At 39.7% G+C, this 18,170-nt stretch overlaps 1 protein-coding gene across 1 annotated transcript; it reads left to right on the top strand.

Annotated features, from left to right (window-relative positions):
- The first annotated feature begins 10,514 nt into the window (after positions 1-10,514).
- Positions 10,515-18,117, top strand: ca6 (carbonic anhydrase VI). The gene is made up of 10 exons (XM_033628167.2): positions 10,515-10,674; positions 11,250-11,429; positions 13,470-13,618; positions 14,182-14,277; positions 15,253-15,319; positions 16,394-16,551; positions 16,724-16,850; positions 16,962-17,045; positions 17,130-17,162; positions 17,270-18,117. Exons 1-10 carry the CDS (start codon positions 10,584-10,586, stop codon positions 17,902-17,904), a joined length of 1,620 nt encoding a protein of 539 aa, XP_033484058.1. The 5' UTR covers positions 10,515-10,583; the 3' UTR covers positions 17,905-18,117.
- The last annotated feature ends 53 nt before the right edge of the window (positions 18,118-18,170 follow it).

The raw sequence follows: 18,170 nt of genomic DNA, 5'->3' as shown, positions 1-18,170 counted from the left end.
CAGGGAGCGAGTGTGTTTTAATTTGAGGCGAATTATGGGTAATGTATTTTTTTATCGTGAGAGGATGAAAGGAGGCAGTATGCGGAAAGATGACGCATTGTGAGTACGTGCAGAAAAGCAGGCAGGAATCTCCGATGCAGTGGTTCGTTGATGATCACATGTCATTTGTGGTCACGTTTTTTGGCACTGACTTTTATTTTCCCATCACGAACATTAAAAAATATATATCAAAGACGAGGTGTGTATTTTTCCTCACACGAAAAAGCGCTGATGTGGTGACTTGCAAATCAAAAGATGTCTAGACAGTTGAGGAAAACTTGTAAAAAAAAAAAAAAAAAAATCAACAGTTGTTTCATAATTATTTAACTATATATCAACATGTGGCATTTTCACATGACCTGTTGCATCAAATATATTGTTATATAAAGGCATGTTGAAACAGTAATGACTTTATATAACGCATACATCCAAGAACTTTAACTTTTCAAACAAATGCATCACTGTTTTATCCTACATATTATATTTAGGACCAGCAAGTCATCAAATCAGCTTCTGTTTAAGACTCTGATCCTAGATTAAGCCTTTTTATATGTTTCTGCCTTGTATCAGCATCTTATTTTGACTTAAATTTAAGCTGTGTTGTGTTTTTCAGCATATAAAGTAGATATGAAATGACTAGAACTACAATTATGCATTTCCAAGAATGACTGCACCGTTTATGCATTTAGACATTGCCGTACTGACTCACAGCATGAGTGAATAGTGGGCTTCCCCTCTACACATGTGACGTCCCATCCATTACAGGACATTACAGGGTTTCATGCAGCTGCGCAGTGCGATGAGTGCAGCAGCATCCATGGCAGATCAGAGCTGCCGGAGCTATAGTGTGATGAAAGCCTGCTGCAGTGACCTTGAGACTCTGTCAGTGGTAAATCCGACTGCGCCATCTGCTGCCCACATGCACTCATTAAAATGTCACTGCAACAAGTGCCTCCAGCAGACATGTGCACCTATGGATGGAGTACAGAGGATGGAGGAATTTATTGATGCAGTATATTTATCCAATAAACCGACAAATTCTCAGAGGGAAGGAAACAGCTTCAAAAATCTGTCTCTGGTATTTTGTTGTGATTAGGCCAACTATCATGATGAACCCTGGTATTTTAAAGAGTAAATGTATTTTCTAAATGAGCTGCTGTATTAAAGCACAGATGTATAACAACTGGAAAAAGTTAAACTAAACTTCATGTTGTCTATTCTGTCGTCAATATTGAAATTGATTTAAGGGCAGTGGTGGAAGAAGTTTTCGAACATAAGTAAAAGTAGTAATACTACCCTGTAACAATACTCATTTAAAAGTAAAAGTCCCTCACTAAGATTTACATCGAACCAGCATGAACAATACCAGTACCCTGAAACTGAAGCAGCTAAATAGAATTCAGCCATCATCCACTGTATTATTTGCACCTGTGCTTTACCTACTGTGACATGTCACAATGTCCTCTGTGAAAATGACCTATGCTTGAATAAAAATGTGCCCACGCTCTATAAATCAGCTGCAGAGCACATGCAGCATTTGGGGGCATAAATCATAAGTAAGAATTATTAATTTGAGGGAACAATTACTTATCTACTGTACAAAATACAAATTGTAATTCCTGGCAACTTCATCCCTGATACTGGCTGCACATACTGTCCATGTATGGACTGTATGGAGGATTTGGGAGACGCTATCATAAATCCACGGTAAGCTTTTCTCCAGCAGCTTTGCAGTGGACTGAACCACAAATTGAATCTCACATAGCTGCATACTGTTGGCTCCCTTCACGGCATGTTTGAGCAGGAAAGACACCTATTTAGGAACACTTACATCACTATGAGCATCTGTATTCATGAGAAAGTGGAAATACTGAGGAATAAGAAAGCATGCACAGCTAGACTAAAATTTTAAATCTATCTTGGGTCCTGGAGAAGGTTACTGGGGACCACTTTCAAATAATGGTTGCAGTAGTGAATAATAATTCTGTAATGCTGCATAGATCAACTATAAGCCATTTATAAGAATAACTTTCAGACTGCTGTTTATTCATCTGAGAGAATATCCTCCTGAGACCTTGTGTCCTCATATAAGGACATTACATTTTGGGTTTACTTGACCTTACACATCATTCTACTTAACTTAGACCTGTTGTTCTTGTCCTTTTTTGTCCCATCTAGTGGTAGTAAGAGCACAATACACTAAACCATGTAAAAAAAAAAAAAAAAAAAGATGGCAGCCATCTCTGCCAAGTCAATCTGCAGCCGATCCTGACACAAATGTGGACAAGGTCCAAAACCTGATTACATTTTATGGGTGAAACCTGTTTATTTATCAGCTCCTTTGAGGATATTGGGACTTTATTATTGTGGATGATGTTTAGTTTTTTATACTTATCAGGTCCCAAATGGCTAAGAGAAATTAAAAATACATACCAAATAAAAGTTCAGGTCTCAGGAGGATACTCCACTGGCCCATTTGACCTCTGGCCTTCAATAAAACAGCTGTTGAGCATCTTGACCAAAATTAAATTGTTTACAACTGCAGACTTGACAGACTGTTGTGAAATCTCTTCATCACTGACTTACTTTGCATTTGAACCTGCTGAATTTATGATTCATGGCCTGGTAGCCTAATGGTTAAGGCGTGTCCTGTATAACTGGCAAAATGTCCAAAGAAATCTTTAAAAAAAGAAAATGAAATACAGATTCAAAAGATTTTATTAATGACTTACTAACATTTACAATTTGATGTCTTAATAAAGAAAATGAGAAACAAATCCCTTTATTGATGACTTTGTTTGTAATGGCAACATTGATGGGGCATTACAAATCTACTTTGGTGTGCACCACCCACAACAAACATGCACACCATCATTCATAAACACCACACCCCGACATTACAAACATACACCCAATGAATATATAGAAACCTAACCCCCCTCCCTTTAATCTAACTTATTGATCTATTTTTTAAATTACTTTTATACTCTATATATACTCTATACTCTAATAGAAGGGATTGATTTTTTTTTTTTTTTTATTTTATTTTATTTTTATTTTTTTTTTTATTTTACCTTATTTTATCTTATCTTCTTTTGCTTTATTTTATTTAAAAAAAACTGACTTATATTATGAGGAGGAAAATCAACAGCAAAAGAGATTAGTCAAAACCCCAAATATGCTCTTATTATAGGCCTCATTAGTAGATGTTAACCATTAATAAAAACATTTGCTGCTACTTATGAAAATGTGACATATTAAAAGTTGGTTCAGATTACACTTTGTTTTGTCATTAGTCCAGCTTTGAGTGTTGGATTAGATTTTGAGGGAAAAGTTTAACATTTTGGGTGCAATTTCTGTTCATTTGGTTTCTTAATGAGAGTTAAAGAAGACTGACACCACTCTCATGGTCATATGGTAAATATGATGTTACAGTCAGTAGTTGGTTAGCTTAGCTTAGCACAAAGACTGGAAACAGGGGGAGACAGCTTGCCTGGCTCTGTCCAGAAATAACAAAATACATCTACCAGCACATCTAAAGCTCACATTTTTGACACATCATGTCTTACTTGTTTTATAGAAGTGTGAGAATGCCAATCTGCTGTTTTATTTCCACAGAAACTTCCTCTATTCTCCGCTCAGGACTGGCAACTGCTCAAGGGTATTTTGCAAAATGCACATTTATAACTGTATTTCCCTTTAATCCATTGTTCACTTTTTATCCACTGCTCATTATTATTATTATTATTATTATTATTATTATTATTATTATTATTATTATTATTATCTTAAAATGATAACCTTTGCCTTTGACTCACACATTCACCTTTGCTGAATTCACCTCCAGTCTGTCACCTGGTGGTATCTGGAGTTTTTGGTGCCACTTGCACCATCTGCCTGTGAAATGGTTGGAGGCTGCCACGCTGCTAATCTGTTGGTCAACATCAGAAAGCTGCACCAGGATGTGAGGAAACATAAAAGAGTTGGTGATCTGTAGCATGTTGCTGTCAGGCAATTTAGAATATTTTCCATAAAACCAAAGCAGCAGTTCCTCCTGATGCCAGGCAGCCTGCATGGAGGGATAGATGGCGAGCCAAAGGGAATGCAGTGTATTTTAGCGAGATTGGCTGAATATGAGCTCCTCTGCATCTATGCCCTCTGGCTCCAATGAATCCTCAGTTCAGGAATCTACACCTGCTGTGATATTGTCAGAAAATATGACATGCATGAATTTACATTGCTGTGATGATGACAGTAAAATCCCATCACCTTAATTCTTCAGAGAAAGCCTCACGTCCTCAGAAAAAATGTCATTACCACTGCTAAGCTGCCGCACATGTCAGACTAATTTGCTACAATGGAGCCTCTCAGTGACTCAGTGGTTGTGCTGGGCAGCTTCCAGGTGTGAACGTGTGCAACTGAGCAAGCAGGGCGTTCCTGGAATGAGCTTTCATGCTGAAAGAACCCTGGTTAAGAAATAAATAAATGAAGACTTAAGACACATCAGTTCTTTCTATACCGTGCATGTCCTGACAACTCGACCAACAAACACTAAGCTGTCATGCATACTAAATAACTTGGGTCACTTCTAACAACTAAATATATTTTTAAACATATCGACATAGTTCTAAGAAACACAACTTCCCCAGCTATGTGAGTGTGCATGATTTGCGTGACAGATTAATGTCTGGAGGGAAACGTCTTAGTATCAACACAGACATTAATCATTCATCACTCAAGTTATCTGTGGTTTCAGATGCACTATTAACGGCATTTAACTGTCACAAACACAAAAAAACATATGTGTGTTGTTTTGTTCAAACAGTTCATTGTATACAGCTCATTAAGGATCTCCTCAGGGCAGGAAAAGAAGTTACACTGATATTTATAAGCAATTAAAAGGACAACAACCTAGTTTAAGTAAAAATCTAGATAGTAATCTAGCTCTGTCGGTCCATTTAGGCTACATTTAATCACATTAATACTTTAACATGAATAAAATAACTTGGTTAAGTTTCTGATTCAGTTAATGACAACACAAGAAAAGTTAAGATGAGGTAACGTGGAAACTGACAAGGTTTTTTTGCTTCAATATTATGAGAAGTGTCAATTGCACAATGTAGTGACTATAGAATACTGGCACCATCTTCATTTAGATTAGTTCCATATATGCCTCCCTGTCATTATGCATTTCTGTCTGCCACCTGGTAAGATCTCCTCAAACAATGAAGGCTTGATTTATGGAAGAAAAGAAGTGCGTCAGCCATTGCACAACCAAAACAGGGAGAGGATAGTGCTTTTGTTTTCCCTGGTTGCTCTCTGTAACTATCCCCAGTTAGCATCAGTGTAAGTTCTTTGTAGTTACTGTCCCCAGTAGTTAAAATGGTGGGCGGTGGAACAAGCAAAGTAACTGTGGAAACTGAGGTAGTTACTCAGCGATTAACGGAAAGCGAACCAGGTGTCTTTGTGACAGTGACAACAACCATAATACCACTTGGAAACACTAGAGGAGGGAGTTTAAAAGTTGTCTGTTTCTACTTTAAGATAAGATAAGCATTGAATGGGATCAATACCACCCATGCACCCATTGTCATCCACTTATATAGGGATGGGTCATGGGGGCAGCAGGCCAAGCAAAGCACCCCAGACATCCCTTTCCAAGCAGCGGTCTCGATAGCCTCCCCAAACTCCTCCCACACCCAGGTTTTTGATTCAGTGACCACCACGGCTACAGCCCTTCTGGGCATGATACACGGCGCCCGGTGGCATCAGGGGGAAACGTGGCGGGACAAGGACAAAAGTTAAGGCGGCAAAAGTCCAACTGGGGCACGGGAGTAGCGGTGAACAGGTCCAACAAACATCTACTTTCACTCGAGAGAGTGGTGTTTGTGTCCTGTAAGATTCTAAAGCCAAACCCTATTCTTTTCTCCTAAACCCAACTATGTGCGTTTGTTGTTGGAGGGAAAAAAATGTCAATTTGCGGTGTTGTACCTAGGTAGTGTGTTTATTTTGAAAGAGACTGCATGTACACATTAAATTTCCTGTGAAAACTGAAGTGTACTTTGAAAGAAGACAATACATGTAACAGGCAGAACTTGACACAGAGTCCCAGAACATCAACAACCAACACACACAGGGTACCTTGCACATCGTATGTGGACGCGGAAAGTCCACGACCAAAATGTAACTATGTGATGGGGTAGGAGTGAGAATGTGTTCGGCCTGATGGCCTCTCAGATTGCCACCATGACAGGCACCACCAACCTTCTGTCCACAGCTCCAAGAACATGGACCACTCGGATTCCATGTCCCCAACCTACCCCGGGATGCACGAGAAATACTTCCAGAGGTGGGAGTTGAATACCCCATGGACGGGGGCCTTGGCCAGATGTTCTCAGTTCACCCTCACTACATGTCCCTACCATGTAGGAACATTGTGTTCAAACAGCAGAGAGTTACCAAAAATGGATAGATAGCATAGCCTGAAAAATACTATATACAATGTCGAGCAGAAAACACAATGAAACATTTACAGGAAGTTGTACAAAACGTGTACTATTATGTCCAAAGTATTGACCAAGCATTTGAACTTCAACGTATAAATAGACCAAACAATATATAAACGTAGTTTTAGAAAACAAAAAAGAAAAATGTCTCGCGAACAAGGCTGGATGGGTGTCAAGACAGTTGTTAACCACGAAATACAAAGACAGAGTTCACAGCTGATGGTGAAAGAGATTGACATGTTGCAGATGAAAGAAATGTGTGAAGTACACCAGCAGTTACTTTGATAGATAGAAAGATAGATAGATAGAAACAAACCCATTGGTAAAATAATTAATCTCTTAAATGTTCACCATTACATGTTTGCATGTGTGTACACATTTGTTTGTACATGTGTCGCATGTGTGGCTTCCACATCTGTGTATGAATGCAAATAAATGTTTAAGCATGTACATATTTTCTTCTTATTGATGTGATACATATTTTTTGTCTTTAGCTATTTGATGTTTTCTGTTATATTGATCTATTCTTAGTAACTTTAATTGATTTTATCATCACAGTCGACAAAGTTTCTTTCAATCCCACTGTTGACTAGATCAAACTGCAGTTGGGCAACACAGACTTCTTCTAATGGTTGATAGAAGTACTGGACGGAGTCGAGGTACTTGGTGTCATATGGTTTGAATAGGCCTGTTAACTGCCATCGCCATCACACATCATCAAAACTACATTATTAAGTGGTAGGTTCTTGTTATTTTCCCAACAGGGTACTGGGAGAGATTGAAAAGAGAGACATTGAGTGCAATAAATTCCCATCTGACTCATAAAAATGCAACATGACACTTTAAAGGTCAAACCGAGAATCCCTGTGACGAGGCGTCATGTAGTGAGTTTTAGTTCTCACTTGTTGTAAATTTGATCCTGTACTTGAGCAGTTGCACTCAAGAGAATTCTACTTTTATTAACTTTCTTAAGATAAGATCTAGCTTTGTGTATTTCTCAGACAGCTTTGTCTCGTCTTCACCACAGAACCAGCGCAGGACACTACGTATAACTGCAGCTATATGTCAGGCTCACCATATGTGGGCTTTAAATTACTAGGCTTGGCCGTAGCATCACAGCACATCATTTAAGTCGCCGAGACCTTTAAAAACTATTATTGTCCTTGAGGCAAAGATAAACAGTGATTTACTGAGGAGAAAGACAGCTTCGGTTCATTTCTAAGTGCTGGTGTATGCAAGCTGAGCGCCGTGGGGCATCAAACCTGTGGCTTCTTAATGATCTCAGACTGTGTGTGGGTAGAAAACGTTCTCCTGTCACTTCACCCATAAAGGTCTGTTCTGTTTTCTCCACCTGGGCTTGTTTAAAACTGTTTTTATCAGCCTTGAGGTGTCGATAGCCAAACACAAAGACAACTGGTATCAATCAAGTGCAGGCCAACGAGAGGCTGTAACTCTGTTATAGACAGGAAGGATGTGAGGGGAACAATCAGGGTCTGAGGCTAGATCAAGGTGGGTGCTTTGATCAGTTTGTAACTCAATCAGGTCTTTGCACACACACAGACACAAACATACTTACAGAGGATTTGTATCCCTACATTTATGAGGACTCTCTTTGACTAAATACTTCCAAACTTATTTTATTTTGGACATTATTTTAGTGTGCAGCCACCTGGCTAGTGGCCCTATGACTCTCTAGGTGCCCCTCCTGTGTTGGTTTTGTTCGTTTAGGTACATCATGTTATCTGCGTTGTGTCTTTTCAAAATACATTTCCGTTTTCACAGGATATGGTGGGGCTCAGAGTATCAAATAAATGCAGCTGCCCAGTGCATCTCATACCACTATTAATGGCTGCCTCTGTGTCTCAGTATCTGATGTTAAGGGCCACTGACCAAGTATCGAGTTTTGGTGAGTCAGAGGTGAGACATGGTTGGTTAAAAGGAAACAAATTCTGCTGACCTGCACTCATTTGTTTAATCTGTTTTAAACTTATGGGGGGTTGGCAGACTATTTCTTAGCAGAGCACATAAACCTTAGGAAGTCTCTGTTGTTTCCCCAACAAACTTACCGCGGAAGATACACTCAGCCAAGAAAAAATGCAGTTCATAACTCAGCGTGAAATTGCAAATCGTCCTTTTTCCAACCCAGTCACCACCACCAGAATGAATGTTGGCATTGTATGTTACATTTGTATGTTATTATGTGGTGGATATGTTAAAACTATAAATTTTAACAGCACTGTGGTTAACATGGTCAGGTTTAGGCACAAAAACTACTTGGTTATGGTTTGGAAAAGATCATGTTTTGGTTATAAGGTCTAATGTGAAGAACAGTGGCATCTAGTGGTGAGGTCGCAGATTGCAATCAACTGAAACTTCTCCCGTGTTCAAAGCATATAGGAGAACCACGGTGGCCGACACGAAATCACGAACTGGGAGAAATTTTCCTTGAGGGCTTTCTACCAGAAAGGGATGTCTTGGTTAAGGTTTAAAAAAAAAAGTCGGGGTTTGGGTCAAAATGAGTAGATTTCAGACGGAAAGGGATTTCATGGAGAAAGCCTACAAGGAAAACTTCTCCCACTTGAAAACATGAAAACGTGAATGGGCCTAACTAGAGACAGTATTTGATTTGACCATTCTGGGCTACCGTAGAAGCCATGGAAGAGGGCCCACTCTGTTTTGATATAAATGACTCATTCTAAGGTAATGAAAACACAACAATTCTAATTTTCAAGTGATTATACACTAATGAAAACATAGTTATTAAAAAAATTCATATTTCTACCAATATGTCAGCCTAAATCTGACACACTGGACCTTTTAAATATCCAGTTTTGGTGCCATAATTCCCACTGGATACACAGCGATGGCTTGCTAGAAAACAACTGTTGTTGTTTGTTGGATTGGAACAGTGTTTTGCAGCTTGGCAGCTGTCACACCATCCACTATCCCCTTTACCCCCGATGACAAAGTCAACTCATATATGTCATCACAACTATGTCACTTTAGAAATGTTGATATGATACGTATGAAACGTACAAATGGACAGTGACTGGGCTGCCTTTTTTACTCTTCGATTTTTACACATCAAACAAACTACACACAGTGTATTCATTAGTAAACCCTTTCCAGTCTTTATGGCTGAAGCCTTATATTCACCATGCAGATACGAAAGTGGTATCTATCATCTCATCCAGTTCTCACCAAGACAGTGAATAATCAAAATGTTGAACTGTTTCTCTGAAATCCTGACTAAGACTCCCCCTCTGAACTTCTTCACTTTCCCTTATTACTATGTCTTTGTGAGGACATTAATCCTTCTGGGCGAACTGCACACTCACACCTCAGCGCTGAACAGCTCTGGCATGTAGGGTTGAGTCGTTGGACATGTTGTGACTGGTGTGCATGAACAGGTGATACATGCCATATTATTCTATTTCTTACTACCTACTACTAAGGGTTTTCATGTGTTTTTATCAGAAGCCATTGGGGGTTTTCAAAGTGAGTTTACCAACCAGGTGAGTGTGCATGAACGTGCTTGTGGTTTTTCCTGTGAACTCGAGTGGCAAGTTACTCAGCAAAAAGGATGTGAGTAAAAGTGACAAAGTTCCTTTGAAGCACAAGTGAAATGAAAATATTAAAAACTTCAGATAGTGAGGTATGACTGGAATACTGCACTATAAGGCAACAACATCTGTATCTCCTTCTCAACACAAATATGAGATCAACTTGTCCTGATATGATTTATTTGGGACATTTGCCTGAGGTGAATACATGTAGTTTGATACTGTAATAGGAGTAGAATAATCTGCAGGCAATGTTCTGTTGTTTCATACTGGGAGATAACAGTTCAGCTCTTTTTTTAATAACATTTATCAGATGAGACAGTCTTTTCCTATCACTGTGAGGCTGCTGGGTAGAGCTCTGGGCGTTTTCATTCAGCAGAGGTTTCAACACCTCCCTCCACTCGCAGTTTAAATGTAGAGTGAGAAAACCTCTGTGAGGTGCCAGTGTCCTCCGTGAAGGAGCAAAGGCGCAGCGATGGAGCTCTTCTCTGTGTTCGTCTCCGCTGTTTTGGTCTGTGTTGTCAGAGCTGGGATTCCTCATGATGGAATACACTGGACATACACAGGTAGGCGCCTTATTTTACAAATTAATTTAAATCACACGCCTAATTTAAAAAACAAAAGTGGCGGAGTTATATTGGATTTAAATGTTTGATGCGTAAAACGCGCGTAACAACCTCTCCAGTGCGTATTTGTTTTGAGATAAGAAACTGCCAAGTTGTTTGGATATTACAAGGCTCTTGTTATTATCCCACATTCACTCGAGGCAGTTGGTTGCTATGTTTTCAGTGTGGCGCGCGCTGCTTTTGCCAAATACCCCGGTGGATAACCACAGTCAGACTGTGTGGTTACACCAAGAGCTTATGAAGACAGTCACAGAGACAAATTAATAGGTGTATGCAAACAGCGTGGCAGCACTTAATTATGTGAGAGTGTACACCATCGGGAAGTACAACACAACCAGCTGCCACAATATCCAGTTGAGCAAGTCCCGTGCGTGTCATGTCACTATGGTTTAAAATCCATAAACAAGGACTGATATATCGCAATAGTTCGAACAAGGTCGCATCTTAAATTCATTTATCTGTGGGGGATTTTTACAATATGATAATATTTTTCGGGGCTTGTTGTTATCATTCAGAGGGAGCTTTGGACCAGATGCACTGGCCGACTAAGTACCCTTCATGTGGCGGTAAGAAGCAGTCACCAATAGACATCCAGCGGCGAAGCGTGAGACATAACCCAGACATGCTGCAGCTGGAGCTTACCGGATATGATGCTCAGAAAGGAACCTTTCAGATGACCAACAACGGGCACTCCGGTAAGAGAAGAAAGCATGGAGAAAATTATTAAATTTCTCAACCTCAGAACGAAGTCATTGTTAAAGGGTCGTGTCACTGTTTCTGCTGTTCTAGTTCCTGAACAGTCACAAAACTGTATTTGACTGCTGATCATTGTACTGTCAAGATTTTCAAATGTTTGAAAGTTTTCCCTCTTTTCCTTAATTTCTCTATGGTGTAAAACTCAATGAACACATTCTCAAACCTTTTGTGAGTTGTGTAATCTATGCACATTTTCCCCCAGAGCACCAATATTGTTCGATGGTAGGCCTATTCATTTGATTAAAAAAAAATTGCATCACTTCTCATCAATAATATATATTTGAATTATTGAGTACTTTATGTCCATTGTGGTAGATTGCACAACTTTTCACAGAAATATCAGTCATGAACATAGCCCACATAACACACGCTATCTGTATAAGTACAGGCATATAGCGAATAAAGATTTCACATTATTTTAGTTTTATTTATTTATTTTATTTGTACTTTTGTAATATTTTTGTGGCTAGCACTACATCACTTTTTTTCTTTTTCTCTTTAATCAGACTCTTGAGCTGCTCTCATCTGTTATCTTGTTTTGTCTTATGTTGTCTTGTGTCGTATGTTGTCTTGTCTTGTCTTATGTTGTCTTGTCATGTCTTATGTTGTCTTGTCTTATGTTATCGTGTGTTGTCTTGTCTTATGTTGACTTGTCTTGTGTCGTATGTTGTCTTGTCTTGTCTTATGTTGTCTTGTCTTGTCTTATGTTGTCTTGTCTTATGTTGACTTGTCTTGTGTCGTATGTTGTCTTGTCTTGTCTTATGTTGTCTTGTCTTGTCTTATGTTGTCTTGTCATGTCTTATGTTGTCTGATCTTGTCTTATGTTATCTTGTGTTGTGTTGTCTTGGCTTGTCTTATGTTATCTTGTGTTGTGTTGTCTTGTCTTGTCTTATGTTGTCTTGTCTTGTCTTATGTTGTCTTGTCTTATGTTATCTTGTGTTGTCTTGTCTTATGTTGACTTGTCTTGTGTCGTATGTTGTCTTGTCTTGTCTTATGTTATCTTGTCTTGTCTTATGTTGTCTTGTCTTGTCTTATGTTGTCTTGTCTTATGTTATCTTGTGTTGTCTTATGTTATCTTGTCTTGTCTTATGTTGTCTTGTCATGTCTTATGTTGTCTTGTCTTATGTTGACTTGTCTTGTGTCGTATGTTGTCTTGTCTTGTCTTATGTTATCTTGTCTTGTCTTATGTTGTCTTGTCTTATGTTGACTTGTCTTGTGTCTTATGTTGTCTTGTCTTGTCTTATGTTGTCTTGTCATGTCTTATGTTGTCTGATCTTGTCTTATGTTATCTTGTGTTGTGTTGTCTTGGCTTGTCTTATGTTATCTTGTGTTGTGTTGTCTTGTCTTGTCTTAAGTTATCTTGTCTTGTCTTGTGTTATGTTATCTTGTCTTGTGTTGTCTTGTCATACGTTGTCTTGTCTTATGTTATCTTGTCTCGTCTCGTCTTATGTTATCTTATCTTAAATAAATTTGTTTTGTTTTTTTATTTATCAGGCTAACTTAAATTTCACAAGGAAGTCACTTGAGAGTAAAATCTCTTTCCCTTTTTCGAGGGAGATCTGGCCAAGATAGTACACCATCACAAGGTTACAAAACTTATAAAATACAGCATGTCAAAAACAGACAAGGAACAATTAAAAACAGAGCACATTAAAAACACTCAGGGACAACAGAGCCATAATACAAAATCCATGTTTTTCACAACTTCATGATGCTGTAGTGTGTTGTGAAGGTTATTCCACGACCAGGGTGCAAAATAGGTGAAAGCTGTTCTACCAAGCTCTGAGTAACTCCAGGGTATCTGGTAGAGGAGACTCCAAGTAGAGTGAAAATCATAACAGCTGTTGCTGAGTGACCGAGGGTCACTTAAATGGAAAACACACAATCATTACAAAATCTGAACGACTTTAGCCGGTATGCACAGTAATCATTATTTGTATGCTGCCTTTAATATCTGACTATCTTTATGTTTCCATCAGTTCAAATCGACCTGCCTCCCACGATGGTGATCACCAAGGGCCTCCCGGGAAAATACACAGCTGTCCAGATGCACCTGCACTGGGGGGGCTGGGACCTGGAGGCCAGCGGAGCAGAGCACACCATAGACGGCATTCGTTACATGGCCGAGGTTGACTTAAAGCTGAGTCTTTAAAAATAAATGTGCGGCTCTATAAACAAAGATAGGGTAGATAGAAAGCTGGTGTCACCACTGCAGTGATGACAGGTTTAACATCCTCCATTCATTGAGCCTACACTGATCAAACAGAGACGTTTCTGTACACAGACCTGTACAGGCTTTAAATGCACCAGTGAACATGAATTAAAACTGCATTTACACAGCATCAGTTCACTCCCACAGCGTAGAACAAAACAGATCATCAAAGTATGTAATGTCAGGATTGCATCAGTAAGGAAACCAGAAGTACCTACATCTTGTAATTTTAAAAAAATGATCCTCGATGCAGATTTATTTGACAGAGGCCTTGATTTTCATCAGCATATTTCCCTGCAAACGTATCTCTTTGCTGCCTATAAGTCAGCCTTAATTTGCTTGTTTTTTATTTAAGATTTGAACAAAATTTAAAGCTAATACATGTTCTGCCTCTTAAAAGAGCCATTTTCATTTGTAAAGCACGTCATCATTTTTATTTTGGCACCTAACCTGTTCTGCATTTCCACCTTGTCTTTCAGCTCCATGTTGTCCATTACAATTCTGACAAGTACAAGAGCTTTACTGAAGCCAGAGATAAGCCGGACGGGCTGGCAGTGCTCGCGTTTTTCTACGATGTACGTAAGCCACAAACCCTTTCGTTCCCTTTTCTCTATGTTCTGCTTTGTCTGCCCACCGTGTTGTTTGAAATCTGCACAGGATGCCAGCCCTATTTCTAAATAAATGATCATCAGTTCTGCTATAGGAAGTTTACAGAAAGGGCATCTTTGTGCTGAAAAAATGATTACCAAATGCCCTGTGAAGTGTATGATACTTTGTTTCAGTCATCCTGCTGGGTATAAGACTCTATTGAATGTTCATGTGCACGGCGACACGTTGAATGAGTGCTTGTTTCCAGAGGAATGCTCCGGATCTCAGACAGTCAGCGGCTCTCAGCTGCGAGACGTCATCTCTGCAGCAACACCGCCGCTGGCATTCGCTGTGATAGCAGCTCAGAGTGGCAGAGAGTTAGTGCTATTGGGACAAACTAATTTAGTAACAAATGATATAGATGCACTGACATGGAAGTTTAAAGGAGAATCACAGTTAATTACATCTGAGGACATCAGTCAGATGGGGCAGGATGTAATGTATTGTGAAGGGAAAACAAAGGTTAACTGTAGAATAATTAACCAAGGTTTACATTAAAAACATCCATCACAGTTTAAAGACCGACATTCTGGCTCAACTTTGACCTTTTGTATCTGACACGGGGGGTTATTATGAACTTCTTATGTGCACTTACGTTCAGTTTTACCACCAAATAACATAGTTTAGAAACCTTAAAAAGCGAAACATTTCCCTTGTTTACAACCTGCCAGATGTTTCTTGCCCTTCAAGGATTTTGAAGTGATGTTACTGTGTTCCCAGGTCTTTGGAAAATACAAATTATCTTAACATACAATGAGCAAACAAGGCTAAAGGTTTAATATATTTAACCCTTATACCAATAATCACATCCCCCATTTCTATTCCTTTACACATGCTTACACACACACTTGTGTCGTCTGTAATGATTGAACATTTATGCTTCAGTTTTGGTTTACTTTCAGGATGGGCATTTTGAGAACACATACTACAGTGATTTCATCTCCAATCTGGCCAGAATCAAATATGCAGGTGAGTTACTGCACACAGAAACTAACTGACCACAGTGCTTGAGATTTATGTGACTTTTAAGGGGAACTTCACCCCAAATTCATGTATTTTATTCTCGTGGTCTAAGACAGTCCAAAAGTATTAGGTCCAGTCAACATGAACAACTCCCTCCCAAATCCAAAAGCTAGAAAACTCAAACGTGTGATGTCATAGGATATTAAGTCTGGAGCTGCTCCATAGACAATGAATGGTGAAAGATGTTCTAGATAACCTTCATTGTCTGTGGAGCAGCTCCAGACTTTATACTTGATGACATCACAAGTTTGAGACTTCCTTCTGTGGTTTCTGACTTTGAGAGAGTAACTCATGTTCACAAATGTTTATTGAACTTTCCAAGGCCACGGAAATAACATTGGAATTCTTCATTTAGGTGGTGTTCCTTTTAAATGAATCAAAAAGCCACAAAGTGGTCCTTTGTATATCAGTTATTCACCCTTTGTTACCTTCAATTTGTGATGAAAACTGTGCTTCTCGCATTCAATAAACCAAAAATTGTAAAACAGAGAAATTGTTGATGAACTCAAGTTATAGGGAGCTGCATTCAACAACAGCAAAACTATACCAAACACCCATTTAAACCCTCACACAACTTGTGCAGTATAATCTAAGACTCATTTTTCCAGTCGTATACTCAGTACTTCCCAAACACTTGAATTTTCACTGAGACATTACTATTTAACACTTCAACACACAAAGAGCACACACGGGCAAACACAAATGCTGCAATTTAAGCAAAAAGGCATGTGTTTAGGAAGTACTGGGTATATGACTGGATAAATGAGACTTGGACTTTACTGCACGAGATGTGTGAGAGTTTGTTAACAGATGTTTTGATATAGTTTTGCTGTTGTTAAATGTGGCCCCCTATGACTTAAATTCATCAAGAATTTTCTAAGTTTTTGGATTCTTTGTTCACTGCAGAGGCATGTGAGAAAAACAAAGTTTCCCTCATGAATTCAGTGTAACACAGGGTGAGTAACTGATATACAATGATCATTTTGTGGGTAATGTAATCCTTTAATGTGATCCCAACAGGTCAGTCCATGCACATATCGAACCTCGATGTGCGCTCCATGCTCCCCGAGAACCTCAACCATTTCTTCAGATACCAGGGCTCCCTCACCACGCCGCCCTGCTATGAGAGCATCCTCTGGACTGTGTTTGATACTCCCATCACTCTCTCTCATAACCAGGTACAGTGGACAGGGAGGCCTTTGTTCCAAAATTTAGCTGATAAAAAAAGCAATACCATCAGCTATTTTGTAATATATAGAACCAGATGGGAACTATTTAAAGAAATTTGGCTTATTTTGAATATTATGTGGTGCCATGCCATAGCTTAATCTTCTTCTCTGTTGTGTTTAGATCAGGAAACTGGAGAGTACTCTGATGGACATGGACAACAAGACCTTGTGGAATGATTACCGCATCGCCCAGCCTCTCAACGACCGTGTGGTGGAGTCATCTTTCCTGCCACGCCTGGGGAAAGGAAGTGTGTAACTTACTGCGACAGTATGATTACACAACATCATTTATTCCTCAGAAATGAAATTGGGCACAACCGTGGCCTGAGTCTAATCCATGTCACCTTTTGTCCTTTCAGCATTTTGTCGGCAAGATGAGATTGAATCCAGGCTCCTGAAGATTGAGGGTCTGATAACGTCTCTTGGAAAGCATATGTATTCAGGCGAGTCATAAAACCTGCACACAATGGCTAGGTGTGAAATGAAAGCGCCCATATTTACACTCTTTTTTACTTATTCCCTGAAAGGTGGACTCCGCAACCAAAGGCCCACCAGATATGGTGAGTGTTTTGTTTTCATTCTGATTGAATCTGAGACTGTGGATGATGAAAGGTAGATGGATGTTTCTTGCTCTCCAGTTTGATTCCAGTGTTTCTATTTTCCTCAGAACCCCGCGCTCTGTTTCCTCTGGTGCTCAACTTCCAGGAGAAAAATTCTGGAAGTTATGCTTTGGCCCGTCTCAGCCATGCCATGGAGCTGGACTCATTCACCGTCTGCATGCATGTCCTGCCTCAAGCTGATGGGGTCAACACTGCCATCTCCTATGCCAGTAACGGCATCGACAATGAGTTGCTGATCTCCATCAGCGAGGACAGAGATACAAGAGAGGTAGGCCTCTGGATTGGCAACGAGTTTGTCAACCTGCCCCACAACTTCAAGTCCCATGACTGGGCCAACTACTGCATCACCTGGTCGTCTCACACCGGTGGCGCGGAGCTATGGATCAACGGTATGGTAGGGGAGCAGCGGTACCTGAAGAGCGGTTACACAATCAGCCCTGGAGGTGTGTTCATCCTGGGCAAAGACCAGGATGGAATACTGGGCATCTCCAACGCAGACGACTTTGTGGGGAAGATGACTGATGTCAACGTGTGGGACTATGTGCTGACAACAGCAGATATCCGGGACCAGATGTCATGTGAGAGAAACAGCACCACGGTGGGAAATGTGTTCAGCTGGGGAACCACCAAACTGAGTCTGTACGGAGGGGTGGAGCTGGACAGCCAGTACAGATGCTCCTGAAGAGGCTCAGCTGCTTCTGTTTCGCATTAAAACGCTGCAATAAACCTTAATATCACTGCTGATGGTGGGGATTTAAAATGTGTGACATATGTGATGATGGGTAAAATGTCTTTCAGGCACCTGTAAGTCAATCTTAAATACAAACTGTATCGTATAGCTTCAGCCATGTATTGCATTCATACCTTTGCATCATCAATAAAGGCTTACAAGTGACTTGTTGGTTTGTTTGGTTTCTTAAGCACCCATTCATGCCTTTAAAAGGCTGC

The sequence above is a fragment of the Epinephelus lanceolatus genome, chromosome 8 (assembly GCF_041903045.1).
Source record: "Epinephelus lanceolatus isolate andai-2023 chromosome 8, ASM4190304v1, whole genome shotgun sequence".
Taxonomy (NCBI): Eukaryota; Metazoa; Chordata; class Actinopteri; order Perciformes; family Serranidae; genus Epinephelus; species Epinephelus lanceolatus.
Note: the sequence above shows the minus strand (reverse complement) of the source record. Positions and strands in the feature narration are given on the sequence as shown.

What these genes read in the sequence shown, in the direction of transcription:
- ca6 (XM_033628167.2), top strand. Translation starts at nt 10,584, where the DNA reads ATGGAGCTCTTCTCTGTGTTCGTCTCCGCTGTTTTGGTCTGTGTTGTC. An exon ending in TGGAAAGCATATGTATTCAG is followed by an intron (nt 17,046 to 17,129) that starts GCGAGTCATAAA and finishes ATTCCCTGAAAG; the next exon opens with GTGGACTCCGCAACCAAAGG. An exon ending in CCAAAGGCCCACCAGATATG is followed by an intron (nt 17,163 to 17,269) that starts GTGAGTGTTTTG and finishes TATTTTCCTCAG; the next exon opens with AACCCCGCGCTCTGTTTCCT.